The sequence below is a fragment of the Nanorana parkeri genome, unplaced genomic scaffold, assembly GCF_000935625.1.
Source record: "Nanorana parkeri isolate BGI_ZX_2015 unplaced genomic scaffold, ASM93562v1 scaffold539, whole genome shotgun sequence".
In the NCBI taxonomy this organism is placed as follows: domain Eukaryota; kingdom Metazoa; phylum Chordata; class Amphibia; order Anura; family Dicroglossidae; genus Nanorana; species Nanorana parkeri.
The window spans coordinates 852,944-867,697 of NW_017306807.1; the positions used below are offsets into that span (position 1 = coordinate 852,944).

General features: G+C 40.3%; 1 protein-coding gene across 4 annotated transcripts in view; it reads right to left on the reverse strand.

The window, feature by feature from the left end:
• Positions 1 to 14,754, reverse strand: part of REPS2 (RALBP1 associated Eps domain containing 2) — a 104,349-nt gene that overhangs the window by 10,920 nt on the left and 78,675 nt on the right. For 3 of the 4 annotated variants that reach the window (XM_018561722.1, XM_018561721.1, XM_018561720.1), the window contains exons 16-18: positions 13,734 to 13,802; positions 8,685 to 8,768; positions 3,860 to 4,005 (exon numbers count right to left, since the gene is read on the reverse strand). In XM_018561722.1, coding sequence (XP_018417224.1) covers positions 3,860 to 4,005; positions 8,685 to 8,768; positions 13,734 to 13,802 — 299 coding nt within the window. The remainder of the gene's footprint in view (positions 1 to 3,859; positions 4,006 to 8,684; positions 8,769 to 13,733; positions 13,803 to 14,754) is intronic. The other variant, XM_018561725.1, reaches the window with a different exon arrangement.

Here is a 14,754-nt window from a genome sequence, read left to right on the forward strand (position 1 = left end):
TATTAGCGTAGCGGGAGCGATGCAAAATGCGCAGCCGGCTTCCTCGCTATGCTAATAGCGTATCTTCTCAGAAGCTGCACACAGCGCGCGCCGGTTTAAGTAGTAACCAGCACGCTCTGTATGCAGCTTCTAACAGCGTGGGAGACAGGGGGCTGCACTTGTCGGTGGATCCAGGGATCAGGGGAGTATTAAAAAAACATTGGTTTATTTTATGTTCCCGGGGATATCATTTGTCTGGGGACGGTCTCCTCAATCCGGGGACTGTCCCTCGAAATCGGGGATGAATGTAGGGCTGCAACAACTAATCGATTATAAATCGATGCACCTCCTCCCCGCCTCTCGCTTGCCACTGACAGACCTGCCCGCCCACATCCACACGCCGCACCTGCTCCCCGCCTCACACTTGCTGCCGCCATTTGGATAGTGTGAAGAGGACCCTAATATTTTGATCGGAACTGCTGGCTGTGAGATGCATGGACTATAAGGACTTTCCAAAATAGCAGGTAGTATGTGTTTTTTAATATGTTGAAAGAAACATCAAGCTTATTAAATCTGAGTTGCTATATGATATATTTGAGATCTTCTCAAATATGTTTAAAAGCAGTTCAGAGTATATTAAGTGGAACACTTTTATTGTTAATCATCATGCAAAAAACATATATAACTGCCTTATCATGGATATTGAAATGAAGGATAAGGAAAACTTTAAACAGCATTTTATTAACGTTTACCACCGCCCCCCTCCTCCTTTCCTCATGTAACCCATCCACCTCCTCCTCCTCAATATACTAACACAGTTCTGGCACCTAGTGCCCCAGCATTCTGACACAATGTTTACCTGTGGCCGGTGCGTACACTACTTCCCGCTGTCTGCCCGTGTGCAGTAGAACCCCATGAACTTCTAATGTGCATGGTTAGAAAGCAGCCAGTATTTAGTAACAGTATTGCTAATCTCCTTCAACCTCCAGCGATCCCCACACATACCAGCAATCAGCTGAACAGTGCACTCTCCAGGGTGGGAGGACGTTTTAAAAAAAACATTTTCTCATGTGCTAATGCAGACCTTCTAGCATGCCACAAACACTATGAGGGTTATTCACTAAGGAGCCGAAGGATCTAGCCGTATCTTCAGGTTGAGGACACTGGGCAGTCATTAAATGACAACAACTGGGCGGAGCCGGCCGTGACATCACTGCTGGCTCTGCCCAGTTGTGTTCATTTGTCTGGCAGATGGCGACCTAATGTAAACAGTTGGGGGAAGCTAGCGGTGATGTCACCGCGAACTCCGCCCAATTGTTTATATTTTGCTGGCATCTGTCAGATTCTTAATTCGACGGTGCGGTCGGGATGGCGGGAGTCGTTTTTATTATTTTGCCAAGTCGGCGTGGACAACGAAGGATGTCGTGATTGACTTCCTGATCCACCAAAAAGATGAGGCTTCAAATTGCCTCATTCTCCAGTGCTGCTTTAATTTAGAAGCCGCTTCTGGGCTCACTTCTATTTTCCCGGTGGTGGCCCTTCTAATCTGTCATGGAGGAGGGACTTGAATTAAGTGATTTCAAGCCTCCCCTCCATGGTGGATCAGGAGGGGCACCGCCGCACCAAAAAAAGGAGCACAGAAGCAGGTCTAAAGACATGATCCACCATGGAGGCCTGCCACGCAGCAATACATTACACAGCAATGCAGAATACCACCAGCTATAGAGGACTACAAATCCCAGCAATACATTATACTGCAATGCAGAATACCACCAGCTATAGAGGACTACACATCCCAGCAATACATTATACTGCAATGCAGAATACCACCAGCTATAGGGGACTACACATCACAGCAATACATTATACAGCAGTGCATTAGAATAATATGAAGCTTCATACACTCTTGCTTCAATGTGGCGGCCTGATGTCATTAGTAATGCAGAGGTCAGCGGTGTGACGCAGAGTGCAGTGGTGTGACGCAGAGTGGAATAAATTAATGAATAAAATCCAAATGCTCTGCTCTAGTTAATTAACATAATATAGCTGGTGTGCACTCTACTCCTGAACTTTTGAAAGTACCTAAAATCCTCTGTCTGTGGGAAGCTTCTGGGGGGCTAGCTGGCGGGTCCATGCTGATGTCAGGACGTCTTACAGGAAGTTAGGTGGCAGTGGATGTTGTGTACACCGGAGGAAAATTGCTTGTAATTGGATACAAAATTAGTGTTTTTAACCTTCTTAATAAAGTGGGTTCTTATATACTACACTATGATTTTCTGCAATTGTTCCCCCTGAGCTGATCGATCACCTTGAAATCGGAAAGGAGAGCTGTATATGACCATCAGCTGCTACGGTAGTCAGGTACTTCTGGTAAGTGCGGTTACTTGCTTTGGTTGGCACGGCGAAGTCCGTGGATGGGAGCACAAAGAAAAAATATATATGTGTATTGGTATATTGGACTTTTAAGCGGACATTTATATATGAATAGGTCACACTGTTCATTTTGAGCCCATATATACTCTTTACTTATTAGCGCAATGCATCTAGATTTATATATTTGTGCGTGGCTCAGTGCACTAAATAGCACAGCACTTTATTTTGGGATTGTTTTTTTTGGCACATTGTCCACAGCATGGAATTTTTGCCAAAATAATAACATCACAATTTCTGAGGTGACAAAGGAGTTGCTTTATAAAGGATCTCTGGATTTAATAAACAGTGATGCAGACACTTTTTAGAAGAGTGTCTGTGCCACCGTACCACAAATGTCAGAAACATGTACATGAATCTGTTGCTAAGATGCGCCAGAATCACTACAAATCACTCCTTGTTTAGGCCTGTATCCTAGAAACCACAGCCAATCACAATTTACTTCCAACAGCCTCCTAGAAACCAGTGATGCTCGGCCACACAGCATCATTGGTTGCTAGGACACTGGGATCTCCGCGCCCATAAATGAAGGCTGTTAGTGCACTGTCTGACTGCAAATTTATTTCTGTGACTTCAATTGGTTTTAATCACTGCCATTCAGGCTATAACCTAGAAGGCAAACAACCACTCTATAGGGTGGATGTCAGTATGAATATATGAATTAAAAGACACTTTGGGTAACCATAACTTTAACCATACTACATGTACAAGTATGTCTCTTAGCTTGTTAGGTGATGGCTAGTGAAGGGAAACGATTAGAATTTCTACAGAGCCGTGCCTCCCCCTGGATACCGCAATGCCTAGACGCTGTCTATCTCCCCGAGACACGACGCTCAGGAACACCTGTCACATGTCACTCTAATGGATGGAACCTCGCCACCTATTCATGACCATTTAGATCGAGGTAAAAGATATAGGAACCAGTGAGGGAATTAGAGCCCAGTTATTGCACTACCTGGCTACAGTGAATTGTCCTCTCCTCTCCATACAATAAAAGAATTTATAAAAAAAAAAAAAGAATTTCTACAGAAATGTAATCATTTAACAGACAGTAAAATACACAATTCGCAATGAAATAATGGCATTTAGCTTCATGTGTTCCCATATCTGTAATTTGCAAAGGAAAAGGGACTCGATTAGTTTGCAGACCAAATGGTGACACTAGAAGGTCAGCATAAAGCCAGTTATTTATGGTGAAAGAGAACTGTGACGGAACTCCAGTGTGTAAAGACGAGGTCAGTGTCATGAACTGGATAAATCAGCAGCGTGCAAAGCATAACATATTTCACAGCTGAATACCAACCTACAGAAGCTAATTACCACAGTTTATTTTTACAGCACTAAAACTAAAGTGCCCCAGATCTGATGAATGTCTGAACTCATTTCCAACCCCCTACTCCACCCCCTGATACAAAGTAACTGGAACGAGACTATGCTATACCCAACATACTTTTGAACGGCTGTATGGGACTTTAGAGATGCAGCTGATGAGGTCACAATCGATGCAGAAGACAAGTCATGATTTTCCAAAGCCTGGCTTTCTGGATGGAATTTTCGCCGTAATGGTTTGGTTGGTGGTTGGCTGAGGACTATTTCCTTTAGGAGAAAAAAAGATAAACATAAGCACTTAGGCATACATAAATCCATTCACATATTCCTTGCACATAAACTGTTTCTGGGTAATACTGTATGTGGTTAACCCAGTAGCCTTGCCGAGCTTGCATCTTGGGTTTCATTCACACCAGGAGCTTTATTTGAATATAAGTTGTATGTTCTTCCCAAATTTCCATTCATTTCCGTCCACCAACCAAAAAAGCATGCGGATATGTTAACTGCCCTCTATATGTAAACTAGAGGTGCACCGAAATGGAAATTTCAAAAACGAAACAGAAAACAGAAAAAAATGTCAGGCCGAAACAGAAAATATTTTTATTTTAATTTTTTCAAATTGTTTTAATATTTATTAACTAATTTTTGTATTAAATATTTTTATTTTTTACTTTACTTTTAGAGGCTTCGGGGAAATATTAGGGGTCTAAAGAGACCCCCTGATATTTCTCTATTAAAATAGAAAAAGAGATTGAGAACCCAAAGTCCTCAATCTCTTTTTCTGCAGCCCCAGTTATCAATGAACAGGAATTCTCTATGAGTGTTCCTGTTCATTGATAACATGAGGACATTGTGTGTTTACTATAACCACAATTATGAATAAACAGGATGTGATGTAGATCACTCCCATTCATTCATAATTGAGGATACAGTACACATACTGTACCATGTCCTCAATTATCTGCAAACACTCAGCGATCACTGAGTGTTGGCACTTGCGCCCCTCTCCGACACGCTGTCACAGGAGGCTGATCGAGCGGTGCAGTGAGGAGAGCTCAGCCTCCTGTCACAGCGCGGGCTGTCTCCGCCCCCACACCACTCTGCCGGACTGTGATAGGAGGCTGAGCGGTGCTGGAGGAGAGACGCCGGCCGCTCACAACGCTCTCCTCCCGCAGCGCAATATATTGGTGCATCCCTAATATAAACGCAATCACTAAAGTCTCTAGTATATGTAAATCCAATCACATATTCTAGTATTTGAATTTTATATCAAAAATAATTTTTAATATTTTTAACTCTGCAGCTTTCAGTAAAATAACACCTGGTAGTCCTGCCATGAAGGTCCTTGTTCAGGCCCTTCCTGTTATAGGGTAACAACGCTCAGTCATTGTCTCCCAATAATACTCCTGCGCTGTCACCCTGACACATGGACTTCCAGTGGAGACTATAAGACTATAGGTGGGCATGCCGATCCACATTGCGCAGGCGTGTTCTGCCGTTGTCACCATCTGAAAGCCCACTCTAAGCACTGACAAGCTACCTTTAGATTGAGTGCATATAGACAGTGGCTTTAGGACATATTCATCATTGAGACAAAAAACCGTTAAAAAGGTGAAAACAGTATTTTCTACAAGAAAAAAAAATGGCAATTCTTTATGATACACAATGCTTTAGCAAACTAAATGCCATTCAGTTATGGTTTACATCTAAATTTAAACTGGCTTGTATTGATGTTTGTATAACAGTAGTAAGGAGGTCAAGCAGAAAAACAGTAAACGTTTTTTAATGTTTTATTTACATGAAAAGTGCAATAGATGTCCACTATCATGCCCTGTCAGTTTAGTATTTGTGTAGTTATTGGCTACATATATTGATTTATGTATTTGCTCCCTCTAGAGGTCAAATGCTATAGTCTCATACTACTGTTTAGAAAGTAATCTAAACTCACATATCCATCACAGACTGTTCTAAAACTAGGTATCATGGTTCTCCAAACCATAATTCATCTTTCCTGCATGGAGAGCCTCTTAGGCACCCAGTATGAAAAACCATGGCTAGTGACCCATGACCTTTTATGTGTTTTCAACAAAATTATCTAGTTAGTTTACATGCCCCAATGTAAAGCTACCAAATGTTAAAAGAAGCTGCCCATGCCTTGCTACCCAGTGACAAAAAAATCCCGATAGAAAAATCCTCTCAGTCAAAGCCACACCTACTTAGTGAACTTTTTAAGAAAAAGGTTTGGATACATTTTTTTTAAAAGATGGGAACGTTTCAAATCGCTTCAAACTCACCACTCTAACCCACATTTAAAAAATATATAAATAAAAGCTGGTTTTAGGCTTTAAGGTTCTGGCCATAGGTTTTATTTTCTGCTACCCTAAAATGTCTCCTCATCCCTAACTAACCACAGATTTTTATTTCTGTTCTGCGGGTTTTTTTTTTAAAGTGCTCAGCTTATTAAGAGACCTTAATCTTCATATCTAATATACAGAGAAATAATGTTAAGTACCAGTACTAGTATGGTACAAGATGTGCATGCCACGAAGATCATGAACGTAAGTAGCTTGGAAAATGATCTTCAGTTCATGACATCTGATAAAACGTCACTGCACAATGTGCCTGATTTCAACATCGTGGTAAAAAACACGTAACTGACCACGGAAAGAAATCTTTATGTGAAATTTGAATTTAAAACAGCCCAAGGATAAACAGGTGACCTGGTATGCAAACATCATTCTGTTTAAGCAATTTGGAAATTTTAAACCTGTTAGATATTTTCAAAATCTGAATACTTTTTTAAATTTAGTGGCGTGACCAATGGGCATATCTTTCCCATGAACTGAAGCCAAACAAAAACAAAAAGTGATCAATGTCATGTGCAGAATCCCCAAAGGACAATGAATCAAATGACCATGAACCCTTTGAAAGAGAGATACGCTATTCAGTTACTTCTCCAGGCAGTTCCAATAGGCAGAAGAAGGGTGGTGAAAGAAAACAGCCCCAATCTCAGACATCAGCTGGATAAGGCAAACAACATTTTCCTTACCTTTACATTTTTAAATCTGATTAGAGTGTTAAATCCTGAGCACAGAGTTCTTACATTATTTTTCTAATGTGCTGCAGAATATGTTGACACTACAGCCTTTCTTAACCATGATTTTGTGGAACTAAAGAGTTCCTTCAGAAGTTGCTAGGGGTTCCCTAATCAGTGAGCACTGGCGGATTGACCTCCCACCTGATGTTGCCTCCATAGTTTCAGTGACATCTATCAGATGAGTGATCACTGACAATGTGATAAGCATGCTTGTTTATTCATAGCTAAGCTGGCATGTTCATCAGCAACTGCAATAACTAGCTGCTGATGAGGGTGCCGTCTATCTTTAAATAATAAACCATACATTAAGTTATCTCTTCATTCCAACAATCCTCCAACATTAGAAATCCATCCAATCAATAATATTCTACTTCTATATCAAGCCCTGATGAAAAGGGCACTTTTGAGCCTCCAAAACGGCTAAATATACAGATCTCACTTGAATCTTTTATTCGAAAAAACACCTTTGGACTTCAACATTGTGGTGGGACATTCCTGTTCTTACTTCCTCCACCAATGTCTTCCCACTGACTACCAGCATAAGGGGCATTCTTTCCACTGGCCAGCAGTGTAAGCGGCATTCTCCCCAATGACTCCCAGAGTAAGGAGCATTCCTGCCACTAAGCAAAAAAATAACACGTCATTCTTGGTTATCAATTATTTTAACTGATCACCGATATAAGGACCATTTTTCCTTTGATTGACTGACAATATATATTTCACACTGACCATTAATGTAAGGTGATACCTCTTCCACGGACCCCCAATGTAAGCAGGCTCTTCTCCCAATGACCAAAAATATAAGATCGGGTTTTACGCATTCACCATAAATGTAATAATTTTCAGGTTCCAGTGAACCCCTGCTAAAAGCTAATTGATCCAAAATATTTAGCAAGACTGATCCAAAGAGTAATAATGACACACATACAGTACACCTAACAAGCTCAGACTTATTATTACTGATTCAAACCTGGTTACAACAATCTAAGATTTGTACTCAAACCCTAAACTGTTGCAAGGAGCTGACAACTCAACACATGGTGAGAAGGGGCTAAGGGCCCAGTCATACCAGAACGTTGCGATGAATGCAGGATACCATGCATTTAACGCATGCCATCACACAGCACACCTAGCATGTGGTACCGCGTGTTAGGTGCGCTGTGAGATAGAGTGCTCAAAATGTATGGTAAACTTGTGCTTATTGCTACGCTCTGGTGTAAATGGGCCCTAAAGCAATGAAAACGCCCTCACTCACACCAGCAATTTTGGATGTGCATCTGGCTAATAGGGACTAAAGCAATGATTTGCATGGCTCTGCCCACCGTCTTGACATGAAAAATAATCCTCTTTTTTTGGGACATGCGACGAAATGAGACTTCAAGAAGGCTCTACTGTGCTAGGCACTAAACAGCAGATTGAAATCTGCAAAAAATAACAACCTTGCAATATGTGCAGTTGACAAGGCGCAGATAATGTTTTCCTCAGCAAAAGTGACGGTATATTTTAAGATTGTACATTACATTATGGCTGCTACTTTGGCTTGGTACAAAATTACAGCAGTCTGATCATTGGGATAAGAGGAGACTGAGGAAATAGTTTCTCCTGTCTGCAGCAGACTGATGACATCTCAGCCAAGTCACTCGACTACTTACGCCAACAGATGGCTTTTTAATGTTAAAATGTAGGGGGTTTCTTTATAAATGATATTGCTTCTGTATATTTTGACATTTCAGGAATTCATGCAGTCGTATAAAGTTACTAAAAGATCCACTTTAAGGAGAACTTTATTTTACAGTAGACGGTATTAGCAATGAAAAACAAATATGACTGATAGTCTCCCAAAACCTACTTTTCTGGCAGGATTGTTCTCCTCCGTCTGCGGCAGGATTTTATTTGTCTGTGGATGTAATTCAATCTCTGCGGCTCGTTCACTCTGAAAACAAATCACATTTGGCTTCAAAAGGCGAACTTACTAGCAGGAATGTTCAATTAAAAATGTAATAAAAGATTTATCATTTACTCAAAGAAATACTGTGATGCTGTGGAAATGATGCTACACTGGTAGGTTAAATGGCTTTCAGCCAAACTGGAGTGTTTTATGTAACTGTGCTGGGGACATTAAATTGTAGGTTGCTTCAGGGGAAGGGACTAATGTGAATGGCTCAATATTCTATGTAAAGTGTTGAACAAAAAATGTTCAGTGCTGTGTAAGGGAGTAAAATAAATATACTGTATATAATGTACACGACGTAGCAAAAGAAGGAAAAAACTGCCACGACAATTTTGGAAACAGTCAAGTAAACATATTTGTGCAACTGAAAAAAAAGAAGTGACAATTTTACACAGTAGCATACATACACAGTAGACCAACATTAAATATTATATCTTATTAAAAAAACATTTAATAGTAGATAGACAGGAATGAAATTTGGGTTTGCTGCTACCACAGGTTCACGCTGAATCCCCAGGGTTCATGAATCACAAATGTTTGCAGGTTCACCTCTGCATAAGGAATAACCTACAATTCAGTGCATAGCCTTTGCTCCTGATCAGTGGAGTCCCAAGAGCCAATAATTTGAAGGAATGGATATTCCAACTCCTTTTCTATAAAAAGATGGGCTTACAGTAGCCATATTGTCTATGTGTGTTGAGATGTTAGGAAGAGCTGCCATTTCTGTGTAGTAAGACATACTGTTTTTTTTGGCATTGGTACACATCTCCCATGGCAGCATCCCATTCCTTTTGTTTGTCAATAGTTTATTAGCCCTACATTTGGCCAAAATTTAATTTGCCCCGATCCCCTCGACCCGCAGACTTTGATGTCAAAAGATTTGCCAAACTGTTTGCGAACTAAACCCAGGCAAATGTTCTCATCTGGGTTTTCTCCAGACTACTGCAATTACAGATGTGCAATGCCATCTACCTTTGATTCAATTTGAAAGTTTAAGCTCCCAGACCCTTTCTTTACTGTCTGATGACTAGGGATAAGCACGCAGCCAGTGAAGTGATGGAACATCTGATGCACATACATTTTCAGCTCATGGGGATATAAATAAATTATAAAGATCACAGACCCAGGGCTTCAAAAACAAGGTAGCAACGGCAGCTCAAATATTTTTATCTTGACAGGTTGCTTTTAATAGAATAATACTAGTTTTGCCTTAAAAATATGATTGTTTGCGTTTCTAATCAAATGAATGCATTCAACAGTCCACACTAACTCCCCACAGCTCTTTGAAGGAAGTGAGCTGCACATTTTAGACAAAGAGGAAAACTGGTTTGCAAAAGGTGTGAAAGAGACCACCTATGTTAAAAAACCTTTGTGAGCAGGGGTCAGGGGCATAGAAACCATCTGTCACCCACAATGTTGTTTTAACATCTTTACAATGGCGATTTAACCCCTTCAGTCACGTAACTTAAACTACACCTGATCTAGACTAGAACCGTGTGTATCCACAAACTTTCACACCTCCAGTCATGTTCTTGGAAAATAAATCTCTGTTTTGCCAAACTTCATGACACCATGGATAATAAGGTTAAGGTAATTGAGTTGAAAAAATACCACCTTTCCATCTGGCTAAATTCATATTTAATTGGTTGAATTAGAACTTCTTTATCCATCCTTTTTCTTGGAAAAGGTGGTATTTTTCCTACTTATGCTTGCAAGTTATTAACCAACTCAGAGAAATTGTATAGTTATCTATACCATATAGTTGTTGTCTTTTATGAATTATTTAACTAAGGTCACCGAGTTGTTCATGTAGCCAAAAATGCTGGAGTAGCATCCTGCCACTCATTTGAACTGAAAACTGAAGGAGCCACTCTGATGAGTACTCTGTAATATCTTCAAAATGATAGAACAGGTCCAGAATATGACCAACTACAATCTACACAATAAACAAAGCCAGACAAACGTTTCCATTACTTGGCTAATCTAACTCATCTGTTTAGGCCTGAAATGACCTTAGAGCGCCATCTAGTGGAACATGCGATGACTGAAAATGTGATGTACAAACTCATTTATACCTGCCTATTGTTTTATACCAATTTGCTTGCAATTAAGAAACATTTCAGACTGTATAGTACATGAATTACTGGATCATACTTAAAGAGTATCTTGTATTACCTTTGTCAGTAGTTAGCCAAATTGTATATTGGATCTCATTTATCACAGCATGCAAAGGAAGTACTGTGATGCTGGAAATGTTTCAGACAGTCTGTGTTGCTTACTAAATTCAATTAGACTAGTGCTCGTCAGCATTCCATATCTCAGATTAAACAGACATAATGAAATGCTACAATGTGTAATATAAACATGATGCAAACTGCTTGAAACAGTTTTTCTTCAGACACTAATAAACAGTCTTTTGTCCACAGGTTAAGAGAAACTGTCAAAAATCTGCAGATCAGATACGTTAGAAGAAAAGTCAGAAATTAAGTTTAGCAGGTTTGTTCAGAGGCAGTAACTCAGAAAGTATGAAAGCACAAGTGAAATCACAACTGCCAGTTACCTAGCATTTTCTAATCAGAACTGAAGATGTAATAGTAGTTCCATAGAGTAGATGTCTTTTAGAAGTCTTTCTACAATTAAAGTTATTAAATGTATGTAAAGCCAACATTTTACTACTTTACATTTTGGATAAAGACAGTCAAAAATCTCTATCAGTTTACTTTTGCTGTCTATGTTCCATTGGGAAGATTTCCTTTCACCTCTTGTTAACCTTTGTGGTGGGGCTACCCCCACACTGCAAGGGTTAACTGCTTCTTTTAGTCTATGGGTGCAAGTAAAGAAAATATACTTACCTGATCCTCCATCCCACCTAGCTATTAGACAGGTACTTGCAACCTCTTCTCCCCTGGGTTCCAGCAGTCTAAGCCCCGCTGACATTATCACGTCTATGCAAGGTCCATTCACCCGCCTTACACGTAAGGATGCCAAGGGACATACCACTGCCGGAGTGGAGGGGCAAGAGGTGTACTGTCACCACTGCAGGATCAGGGCAATGAATCTTCTTTATTCCATTCCTTAGATCAAAACGAGCAGTTAACACTTGCAGTACCGGGGTAGCCCCACTAGAAAATCCTGGAGATCTGCTTTAAGACAGGACGAGTGGTGCAGGTTAGAGGTTTGTGGAGCACTGTCTATCAGGAGGACGAAAGAAAGCTTCAAAAAGAAGAATAAATAAGTGTTTTAACAGCCTTTCTTTGTGTTAGAAGACACTGACCTTTTTCTCCAAGTGCAAGAAAGCAAAAGTCTCAGACTTTCACATCTAAGTCCGTTTGGAGATATGTATTGCTTAAGCAAGTATTGTATTTTGCCACCTGCACTCCATAGGGCTCTGCAGACCTTTCTTTTTCTGAATAGTGGTGCTCGAAGTGATGACACGGATGGTGCCGTGTGTTCTCACAATACGGATGAAAGGAATCACCAGCACTCACAGGATACGGAATTCTTGTTCATTTTTATTGAACGTGAGTCACATGCGTCAATCGAACCAACATTTTCGGCAGATTCCATGTTGAAATCAGGGCTCTGTGGGGGGGCAAACCATCACTTCCAGGTCTCCTTGTTCTTCTTTACGCTGAAGGTAGTTCTTATGACATTGGCTGTATGTTTGGGGTTGTTGTCCTGCTGCAGAATAAATTTGGGGCCAATCACACACGTCCCTGATGGTATGGCATGATGGACTGCTTGTATTTCCCAGCATTGAGGACACCATTGATCCTCATCAAATCTCCAACTCCATTGGCAGAAATGCAGCCCCAGACTTACAATGAACCTCCACCATGGTTCACACTTGCTGCAGTGCTCTCCGGCCCTTCAGTGAACAAACTGACTTCTGGTACAGCCAAATATTTCATATTTTGACTCATCAGTCCAGACAACCTGCTGCCATTTTTCTGCTTCCCAGTTCCCATGTTTTCATGCATAGTTAAGTCGCTTAGCCTTGTTTCCATGTTGGAGGTATGGCTTTTTGGCAGCAAGGCCACAGAAAAATGGCCGTAGGTGGTCTGTACTGATGAGTAAAAAATTTTTATATTTGACTGTAGCAGTGATTGGTGGAAGTTCCTTGCAAGTCTAGGGCCGCATTTCTGCCAACGGAGTTGGAGGTTTGGTCAGGATCAATGGTGTCAGGGAGGTGTGTGATTGGCCCCAAATGTATTCTGCAGCAGAACAGTGACCCCAAACATACATCCAATGTCATTAAGGACTATTTTTAGCGTAAAGAAGAACAAGGAGTCCTGGAAGTGATGGTTTGGCCCCCACAGAGCCCTGATTTCAACATTAAGTCTGTCTGGGATTACCTGAAGAGACAGAAGGATGTGAGGTAGCTTACATCCACAGAAGAACTAGGGTTAGTTATCCAAGATGTTTGGAACAACCTACCTGCCAAGTTCCTTCAAAAACAGTGTGCAAGTGTACCTAGAAGAATGTATGCTGTTTTGAAGGCAAAGGGCTGTCACATCAAATATTGATTTGATTTACTTTCCATTTTGTTAATTGATAAAAAATAAACTATTAACACTTTTATTTCTGAAAGTATTCTTGTATTCTTTTAGCAGTAAAAGTAAGTACTTTAAGAGCTGGGGGGGTGTATTTTGATCTCGCTTGTCTGCTAAACAGTGTCAATACCAGAAACAGTGGATGCTTAGTAATCTTTATTCTAAAGAATGGAGTAGATTGGGTTAAACTGTGTGAAGAAAAAGACAGCAATATATGAATGGAGACATTAGACACTGGAGTCAAAATATGACTGGAGTCTTTTCCTTAACTATTTCTGCACCTGGGAGCCTCTCTAAATAGAATGTAATATATCAACTAGAATTACGGAAATTCTGGACGTGTAGCACAGATTGTTTAAAAAAGAAGTAAAGAAAGATGGGTCAATAAGCTTACTTGTTCTTTTGACTTGAAGTCTGCAAATGCTGGTATCTTTGGCACTGCGTTAGTATTCTGGTAGGGAATCTGCCAAGGAAACACAACTCCCATTAGACAATATCACACTATACCATCAGTGTTGAGATGAGTTGATGCTGCTAATAGCTATAATATATGGCCTAAGAAAAAGATATTCTCTTGGCAGCTGTGCAGCCTGCTGTTATATGAATTTATAGGCCTTTCCTAATGCACTCCAAAAACACAGCACAACCCCCTTTTGGCTTAAAAATCAACTAATATTAATTTCTAACTAGTGCTCACATATGGGTAGACAGAGTGAGAATCACATTTTTAAAGGGCAGTGAGGCTTGCTAGGACATTTTTTATGCAACTGCCTCTATACACAAGCAATGAAGTAGATGCTTAGAACAAGTGTGAAAAAAAAATCGATCAGATCAAACATCTAACTTGGGCTATTTGTTATTCTGATGATTGGCTAATACCACAACAGGGATCACAGAAAACATATCTGTGTGGTGTATTAACCAGTTCTAGGCCAGACACTTTATTACAGGCAATACAATATTGTCAATGTATTTGATGCAGCTGTCATTTGATCTTTTTCAGAAGAGCAAAAAGCAAATTGTAGAACCAATTCCGGTAGGGAATCTGCCAAGGAAGCACAACTCCAATTAGACATGTTGTACACATTGTTTGTGTTTCGCAAAACTTTACTGAACAACCCCAACAGTGGTACTTCCAAAGTTCTTTGACAAAGCACCCTATTAGCCTTATACCTGTAAAAGTTGGACTTGGCCTCACCCCATCCTTATTCTCAAGCCCTTGTACTTTAATATGGCAAGCAACCTGACTAGCCTTTAAGGAGATTTAAGGGATAAGGGAAAACCATGCTTGTCCTTTTCAAGAAAAGTTAAGGTTTACATCTTAGCAGCCTTATTATAAGTATATTAGTACCACAATAAACAGCAAATAGTTTTGGGCGAAGTAAGAAAAATGTTAGTTCTCTGGCAGGTTGGGT